General features: G+C 54.7%; 2 protein-coding genes across 2 annotated transcripts in view; one reads left to right on the forward strand and one right to left on the reverse strand.

Annotated features, from left to right (window-relative positions):
• The first annotated feature begins 205 nt into the window (after nucleotides 1–205).
• On the forward strand, nucleotides 206–6,773 carry LOC113206193 (arylsulfatase B-like). The gene is made up of 7 exons (XM_026422157.2): nucleotides 206–496; nucleotides 725–884; nucleotides 3,032–3,279; nucleotides 3,385–3,643; nucleotides 3,739–3,896; nucleotides 4,019–4,154; nucleotides 4,270–6,773. Exons 1-7 carry the CDS (start codon nucleotides 368–370, stop codon nucleotides 4,941–4,943), a joined length of 1,764 nt encoding a protein of 587 aa, XP_026277942.1. The 5' UTR covers nucleotides 206–367; the 3' UTR covers nucleotides 4,944–6,773.
• Nucleotides 6,395–8,705, reverse strand: part of LOC127750212 (cadherin-related family member 1-like) — a 138,482-nt gene continuing 136,171 nt past the window's right edge. Inside the window, exons 4-6 of the mRNA XM_052271190.1 lie at nucleotides 6,782–6,915; nucleotides 6,604–6,669; nucleotides 6,395–6,514 (exon numbers count right to left, since the gene is read on the reverse strand). Of these exons, the coding sequence (XP_052127150.1) occupies nucleotides 6,395–6,514; nucleotides 6,604–6,669; nucleotides 6,782–6,915 (320 nt within the window). The remainder of the gene's footprint in view (nucleotides 6,515–6,603; nucleotides 6,670–6,781; nucleotides 6,916–8,705) is intronic.

Below are 8,705 nucleotides of genomic sequence, written 5' to 3' on the forward strand. Positions count from 1 at the left end.
TCTCTCTCTCTCTCTCTCTCTCTCTCACTCACTCACTCACTCACTTACTCACTCACTCACTCACTCACTCACTCACTCACTCACTCACTCACACACACGCATGCACGCACGAGCTGCCTGAGTCAACATGAGCAGGCCGGAGCAGGCAGAGGCAGTGCACTTGCGCCATCTAAAGCATATCAGCGCGTGTTTAGCCGCGAGGTGGGGGCGACAATTGAGAGGTACAGCGGCGGCCCCGGCCGGACCCGGCCCGCTGGCAGCTAGACAGCCGGTAGACGCCCGGCCCGGGCCGCAGTCGCGAGGTAGCGCGCCCCGAGACACACACACAAGACTCGTCTCTGAGCACCGCACCGCACCGGTCATCGCCATGGACCCCAGCGGGCACCGCGTCGCCATGCCCCTCCTCCCCATCGTCCTGGCGGCAGCCGCCCTCGGCGTCGTCACCACCGCCGCCGACATGAGGCCCAACATCGTCCTCATCATCGCCGACGACCTGGTGGGTACACTGTGAAATCTCATCGACTCGACTTGACTAACCGCGAGGCCACTTGGCTCCTGTTAAAAGTTACACCGGAAACCCACAATAATTTACTCTCTTGAGTACACAAATGGGCATTCACACACCTACAAGTGTGTGACATTTTCAATGCACACACTTGCGTTTCCAGTGTGTTGCCCAGCCCCATGCTGGATTTTAACAATTCCCTCTCACGCCGCCCCACAGGGCTTCAACGACGTCAGCTTCCGCGGCTCCAACCAGATCCCGACGCCCAACATCGACGCGCTCGCCTTCAGCGGCGTCATCCTCAACCAGCACTACGTGCTGCCCACCTGCACGCCCTCGCGCACCGCCATCCTCACCGGCCAGTACCCCATCCGGACGGGTGAGTTGGCCACGCAGAGCGGAGACCACACCACACGCAAAAAGGGAGTTATTTGAATCAAATTAATTTTCTTGAAACAAGTGCATGTACCCAATTTATTCGAGTGCATGCACTTGTTTCGAGAAAATGCACTTTGCTCAAGTACTACAGGGGCGTAGTAAGGGTCTGCCCGGGGGAGGGGGGGGGGATAGAGCAAGTCGACTAGTTTTGTAGGTCAAATTGTCTTCCTTTCAGGCGGCTATCTAGGTAGGCCCCCTCTTAATGCGCGCCTGTCTGGACCGCACATCACCCGATAATCAAATCCATATACTCCACGTGGAATTCCCGGTGATTCTTACTGCTTGCGGCAGGGTAGATTTTAACAAGGTGGAACAAACAACAAAGCATTCAAAGACCTAGCTATATTTTCAAAATATACATAAACTATGGGGGGGCACGTTTTAGCCTTTTGGTAGAGACAGTCTTGGGGACTGTCTTAAAATTCTACAAGTTTGTCAAAATTGTCATTGTAGTAACCGAGTGCGACACATATCACCAGAGATAGCGGAGCGGCGGGTCTCGTCGCCGCGCACTGGGTCAGGGTCACGGCGAGGAGCGTATAGCCGGAGGAGGAGGAAGCGTCAGTAAATAGCGGCGCATCGGAGAGCAGTGGCTTTTGTGCGAGCTACGCGAGCTACGCGAGCGAGGCGCGAGCGTGAGGTCGAACCGGAGCAGGCAGGTACCCGGCCCGCGCGGGCCTCGGCTCGGACACCGGGTAGCCTCGGCCCGTGGGTGCGAGCGGGACACTATTACTTATGAGAGGAATATTTCCATGGCATGGCGCCGCTGTTGCATCGCATATGCACCTGTAGCGCATAAGACTTTGGCGTCCAGCAGCTCCACCTTTCATGCGGTTTTAGTGTGCGCGAGCCTTTCTCTTGTGACACGCCTCTATAGAGGGTATACCCCGTGGGTATCTACACCGCCAGGAGGCGGTCGCAAACGCATGACGCATCGGACTGGACATGGACACCCATGACGTCCGCGTCAACGTCACCCATCAGCTCGTGACGCGAGCACGGGGGACTTCCACCGCCGGCACCGGGGCCGATACAGAAGAGGGACTCTATAACGTGACATGTTCGTCGTCGCGTGTGCCCCGAACCAGTTCGGCCGGTTTGCGCCGCGCTCACTGACCTTACGCACCGCGCGGCGCCAAAATGATAAGATATAGCCGCGTTACGAGCGTTACGAGCCACGTGTCAACAGAGAGTAGAGCACCGAGCACGGTGCAGCCGAGGGCCCGGCCCCGCCCGTCACCGTAACGCCCTTTTCAGGCAGCCTCTTTCTTCTGGCTGTCTCTATACACCCTGCATATAGTTTCTTTGAAATAACGTCATGAAATAAAGAGAACTTACACCTTGATTCAAGGCTAATTTCAAGGAGGTGATTTTATGGGTATGACTGAAGATGAAAGTTTGCCAGTCTGATGAAGATTGCCGACTACAGTTCTAGTTTACATTAGCTGATTTGCCTCAGATTGCCGTTAGCCTTGGCTTTCCTGCCACTAATCGAGGGAGTTTTTTAAAATAAATATTTGACATTATACCATTCTAAAATCAGAACACAGAAGCCACGCTGCTATATGTATTGCCACCTGGCGCCAGCACGGACTAGGAATTGCTCGCGTCTATTGCTTCCGCACTTCCGCACTCTTCCTCAGGGCCCACGAGTGGCACACCTGCGATAATAGGCCGCTGCACCCGGCGGCCATGCGCCGCCGCCGCCCGCGCGCCGAAAGAATCGTCAAAACCGACGACAAAAAGGAGGTGAACCGCGTAATCTATCTCCTCGCCACGGCCTGGGACGGTGCGATATCACACCCACATTTTCTGTGAGTGGGTCTCGCTCTAGCATCGTGTGTCCAACAGCTGCCTGATGGGTAGGCAATTTCACCTAAAAACCCCTGAAAATAGGCAACCCTAAGTAAATCGCCATAGTCAGCCCTAAAACCGCGCCTGACAAGCATATGGGGCGGTTGTGCCGGTTAGGTGTGACATATGGCCGTAACACAAATGTGGGTGACACATGGTTGTCACACACTACTCATTGCTGCTTTCATGTAGGTAGGGCCTCTCACTATTGCTCCCCTGCTCCGCTACCCGCAGGCATGCAGGGCTACCCGCTCAAGGCGGGCGAGGCCCGCGGGCTGCCCCTGCAGTTCCCGACGCTGCCCGAGCGCCTGGCCGCCCTGGGCTACCGCACCAACCTGGTGGGCAAGTGGCACCAGGGCTACCACCACGCCGAGTACACGCCGCTGCGCCGCGGCTTCCACCACCACCTGGGCTACTGGAACGGCTACATGTCGTACTTCAGCCACGCCGTCCACATGGACTCGGCTCACGGACTGGAGGAGGTTCGTATTCACACCCCGTTTCCGATACGTGTTCAAAGAACTCAAAGAACTGAAAACTTACGTGTTTGATAAAAATGAAACAAAATTGAAACACGTTCTTTACAGGGGCGCATAGGTTTTGACTTGCACTTGGACGCGGAGCCTGCCTGGCACCTGCGGGGCCAGTACGCCACGCACCTGTTCACGGAGCACGCAGAGGACATCATCGCCCAGCACAACTCGACCGCGGGACCCCTCTACCTCCAGCTCGCGCACCTCGCCGCGCACGCCGGCCTCAACGGCACCTACCTCGAGGTCCCCGACGAGGAGCTCAACGACAAGCGCCACGGGTACATCGTCGGCAGCGACCGCCGGCACCTCGCAGGTGACTTAGCTAATCCCGTTCGTAGGGTAATTCGGTTCACGAGCTGCAAAGTTCTAACAATAACCCCCAACTGCGATACTGCCTGCTCCCCTCAGGTGTGATCCGGGAGCTGGACGAGTCGGTCGGGCGCGTGGTGCGAGCGCTGGACGAGAAGGGCATCCTCGACAACACCATCATCGTGTTCATGGCGGACAACGGCGGAGAGACGCTCGGGCCCCACAGCAACCACGCCTCCAACTGGCCGCTGCGAGGGGTGAGTGCGGCGCCTGCTGCCTAGGCAGCCCAACCAGCAGCCTAGCTGTTCCTGCCGTCACGCCAGGTCAATGAGTGCTTCGGCAGGGCCAAGTAAATGAACGGTTGATTTTCATCTCACAGCAAAAATGGACCGTGTACGAGGGCGGCGTGCGGGGCGCGGCTGTGGTGTGGAGCACCAAGCTGGCCCGCCCGGGCAGCCTCCACCAGAACCTCGTCCACGCCACCGACTGGCTGCCCACCTTCTACCAGGCCGCAGGTCAGTCTCACACACAGCCTACTCGCACTAATGACACCTAATCTGCTGCTGAAAAATAAACGTGTATGCTAAATCGCACCGCCAACCGCCCTGTAACACCCTCTCCTCGCCCCAGGTGGCAACATGTCCGACCTCGGCCCCCTGGACGGAGTGAGCCAGTGGGGGAGCCTCACCTCGGCCAGCGCCCTGGCCCCCAGGTCCGAGGTGCTCGTCAACATCGACGAGGCCGGCGCCCTGATCCAGCGCGACTGGCAGGCCGACTGGAAGCTCGTCCGCGGCCAGCAGAGCCCGGACCGCAGCGGCTACGTCAGCGAGAGCGGCCACGGCGCCGAGGTGCCCGCCTACAACGTGAGCGCCGTCCTGGCCAGCGAGGCCGCGGCCGCCCTGGGGAAGCACCTGCCCGCGCTCACGGAGGCCGCCGTGCGCCAGCGGCGCGCCGACGCCGCGACCGGGGCCGGCCCCTGCCAGGCGGTCGCCGACACCCTCGACCTCGCCTGCAAGCCTTACTGCCTCTTCAACCTGCGCACCGACCCTTGCGAGGCCGTGGACGTCCGCGACGCGCACCGCGAGGTCGGCGACAGGCTGCTGGAGAGGCTGGCCTACTGGGAGAACCTGACGGTGCCGCAGATCAACCAGCCCGTCGATGAGGCGGCCGACCCCAGGCAGCACAACATGACCTGGGTGTCGTGGCTCGACGTCCAGCCCCAGCCGCCCGCGACTGCCGCCGGGGTCACCGCCGCACCCCTCGCAATCCTCGCCGTCCTCCTGCCGGCCGTCTGCTTCCTCTGAGAAGGACACAGCCCGAGCAGCTGTAGCTCCTACCTGTGCGGCGCGGTCCGGGAGGATGGCCGAGTACCGCTCGTCGTAGAACCGCGGGTTCTGGTCGTCCGCGTCCACCACCTGCACGTAGAGCGTCGTGTCCGAGAACTGCGGCGGGGTTCCCTGATCCTAGACAGTCGGAAACAAAATCAGTGAAACCGTACGAGAGGCGAGTGCGCAGATAGGTACGCTCTCAGTTCAGAGAACAATGTTCTCAGGTTGAGTCCAGTGCTTGTTACCTGCGCTCGGATGTTGACCGTGAAGTTGGACAGCGTCTCATAGTCCAGCGCCTTCCTAAGTACCAGGGTGCCCTCCAGTGCATTGACGAACATGAAGTAGTCCTGGAAAACGAGGGGAAAATTAGTTGTTGAACGATGTTTGTTATGCCGATCGTGAGCTGGGTTAACTAAAGATCACATGGGCATCGGCACCACATGAAATTTTGTCGTGCTCATCAGTATGCACTGGTCTTTTATAATTTGCAGAAGACTCATCTACGACTCTACGTCGTGCATCTACGTTTGCGCCATAGGGGATGTGAGCACAGACCACGCGTTTTTCCCTTGGTCACATCACTCTCCACTCGGAAAACACATGACTTGTGAACAACCCTCTAAGTCCCAAATACCTCAAGGATCTCCTTCTTGCTGTTGATGAAGACCGGCTGCGTGCAAAATCCAATCATTATATTCACTGTCAGCGAGAACCCATGCGGTCTGCTTCAGACGCAGCCTTGCTAAAGAGGCATGACAATCGACACTGGGGGGATTAAGGGAATCCTCACCAAACAGCTGATAAGAGGAAATGAGGTGCTCTCCTCCCGAGGCGCCGACACAGGCGCAGATTTGCCTCGCGTTAAATGGTGGCAATAAACGGCTATTGCCCTGTCCCCGCGACTCGCTTGCACGTGATACGTGATCAAATTGAAACAAATCTAGTCATTTGCCAGAGCCCCTGAAGTCGCATCAAAAAATAAGTATTACTCTAAATTTTACTCGTTAAAGACTAAAATGTTATTAATTACGCACAATCTCAAATAGGAAATAAAAATTGCTGGCAATTTGACACGATAGTCGATAGTAACCATCTAACGAAATTTCAGTTCGTAAGGGCAGTATAGAAACGTTTGCCGTTGTTCTACTGCGGACGACGTTGACGTTGCGTGGCACCCGCCGATATACCCCTCGCCTTGAGGATACTCACCGCGTTGGGTCCCGGCAGCACGGAGTACTGCACCGTGGAGTAGGGCCCCGGCTGGTCCGCGTCCACCGCCCTCACGCCCTGCAGCACCCGCGTCCCGACCACAGTCACCTAGGGCGATAATAGGGATAATTACAAACATGAACAGAAATGTAAGCTTCGGGGATTCACACTCCTCAAGATGATTGCAATTCGAGGCGTCCTCATTTTTAAATAGAAGGTTATTTCGGAAAGTTCTTCGTCCGTACCTCGGATATGTTGAGCACGTATGGTGCGTTCACAAACTGAGGCGCGTTGTCGTTCGCGTCCGTCACCCGAATATTGACCGGAATCGAGAGGCCCTGAAAAAGTAAGAAAAAAAATCCCACTATTGCAATTTTTCAAAAGATAATTAAATCACTTGGTACTTATTGAAATCGCGACTACTTACCGGATCAGCGGTGCGTTTTCTATCACAGATGATGCTGATGTACACAGACGCGGGGCCTTCAATGCCCTGTGAGGAAAAAGAAACAATAAGTGATGATGTAGAACAAATAAATCAACAAAACTTGTCAAAATAAGATGTAAAAAAGCAATAAAAGACAACAGTGTAGCCTATGTCTGACCTCCTTGTCCAGCCTCCGCATGAGTGTGAGGTTCTTGCTGCCCGGTGACACTCGCACGGGGCTGTCCGTCTCCTGCAGGCGCAGCGCGATGTCTCCATGGGGCTCGCTCGGGTCTCCCAGCACCGACAGCACTCCTACAATGAAAACACAAACGCCGTGTCAAACTATTTAGAGGAAAAAAAAATGTTCTCGCAACAAGAAAACATTTTACAATAGATCAAATACAATATTGATTTTCCACTCCAGTAGTACATTTAGTAGTCTACTTGTTAAAAAGAACAGGTTCTCGTTGTTTTACACACTGGAAAAACAAATTCGACTCAACACCCTTCTCCTTCTTCCTTCTCGAGGGCTAATAGCTTTAGGGCCTTCACATAAAAATTAGCACCTCTGGAAAGGCAGTAAAATGTCCCAAAGGTGACAACTGTGTGCCATTTGGACACTTCCCTGCCTTCATAAAGGCGCCAACTTTAAGCACCCATAATAAAAGGCACTAAGTCCACTACCTTTGTTTCTCCAGTGTAGTCGCAATTTTTTCACACCAAGTGCACATTGGTTCTCATTCAAATTGAAAACAAAGTTGAATATTGTACTTTTCTTGAATCGATAAACTGTTTTAATTGTGTTAAATCAGGTTTACAATTTGCTGTTAATGGTCTTTAAAAGAGGAAAAAACAAACATTTCTTGGCAGCACCAGGACCCTGGCCGGCGGGTAGAGTGGACCAGGACGTGGAGCGCCGAGCGCCGACGGCTGTCGCCACGCGGCCAGGACACCGTCATCATTCCGCTCACCACCCCCATTTCCCTTTCCAGAGAATGTGACGCAAGATGTGTGCCAAACGGCGGCGCGTATACTGCACGCGCACACTCACTCACTCACACTCACACACTCAGCCACACACACGCACACCGCAGGGCGTATGGGACAAATTGAGCACCTCCTCAGCCCCCCACCCTGGACCTTCCCACTCCAGTGGAGGACGGCGCCGCGACTGGAGGAGACGCCGCCGCCGCTTCTGCTTTCCACTGGACAATTGAGGCGCCACGCGGCGCCACCGCACCTCACAATAATGATGATGATAATAATGGACACACACACACACACACGCGCGCGCGCAGGGCGTCGTCGCGTGGCCGCCGAGACCGAGAGCGTCGCGTCACTGGCGACAATATGTTGTGCGAAGGGAGGAGGCGTCGCGGAGCAGCGCCGTCGTGTGGAAGGAAAGTGAATAGAGACGCAGTCCTCCTGCTCCCTCCCTCCCTCCCTCACACACACACTGTAAAATGCTTGCAAACTATATTCTTTGCAACGTTGCAAAGAATTTGTGAGCATTGTATTGCAAAGAATTAGTTCGTATTGCAAAGAATTAGTTCGTATTGCAAAGAAGTTCTTTGCAAGCTGGCAGAATCCTTGCAAACAATGTGTTTGCATTGCAAAGAAATTGTTTGTAAGCTTGCGAAGAACTAGTTCGTATTACGATGCTTGAAAATTCTTTGCAAGCTGCAAAGAAAATAGTTTGCAATACGAACCTGTTCTTTGCAAGCATTTTGCAGTGCACACACACAGACAGACTTCCCCTGCGTTCACAATTTTCCTCTATCTCTCCCTTCTTTCTTAACTTTAACGTGTTGAATGTGATTCGGGAAACAAACGTGACATACACAATAAACGTCTACGACAAATCCATAGACTGTGGATCGATTCATTATTGATTTAGTTTCGACGCGCTTGTTTTGTGCCACCCTACTGTCATCACTACTTGTCGAGCATCAACTATATGTAAATACCCCTTTTCCCACTCCCCACACGCGTGTTAATTTGAATATCTTTTCCTAAAATATTTTAAACACGCGAAGCGTGGAAAAGCCATGCACTCGTCAGCACAGGTTTACCTCTTTCGCTCAGCTGCTGGCGCTGGCGGA

The sequence above is a fragment of the Frankliniella occidentalis genome, unplaced genomic scaffold (genome assembly GCF_000697945.3).
Source record: "Frankliniella occidentalis isolate FOCC.00 unplaced genomic scaffold, Focc_3.1 Scaffold152, whole genome shotgun sequence".
In the NCBI taxonomy this organism is placed as follows: Eukaryota; Metazoa; Arthropoda; class Insecta; order Thysanoptera; family Thripidae; genus Frankliniella; species Frankliniella occidentalis.

What these genes read in the sequence shown, in the direction of transcription:
- LOC113206193 (XM_026422157.2), top strand. Translation starts at nt 368, where the DNA reads ATGGACCCCAGCGGGCACCGCGTCGCCATGCCCCTCCTCCCCATCGTC. An exon ending in CCAGTACCCCATCCGGACGG is followed by an intron (nt 885 to 3,031) that starts GTGAGTTGGCCA and finishes CGCTACCCGCAG; the next exon opens with GCATGCAGGGCTACCCGCTC. An exon ending in CGGCTCACGGACTGGAGGAG is followed by an intron (nt 3,280 to 3,384) that starts GTTCGTATTCAC and finishes CGTTCTTTACAG; the next exon opens with GGGCGCATAGGTTTTGACTT.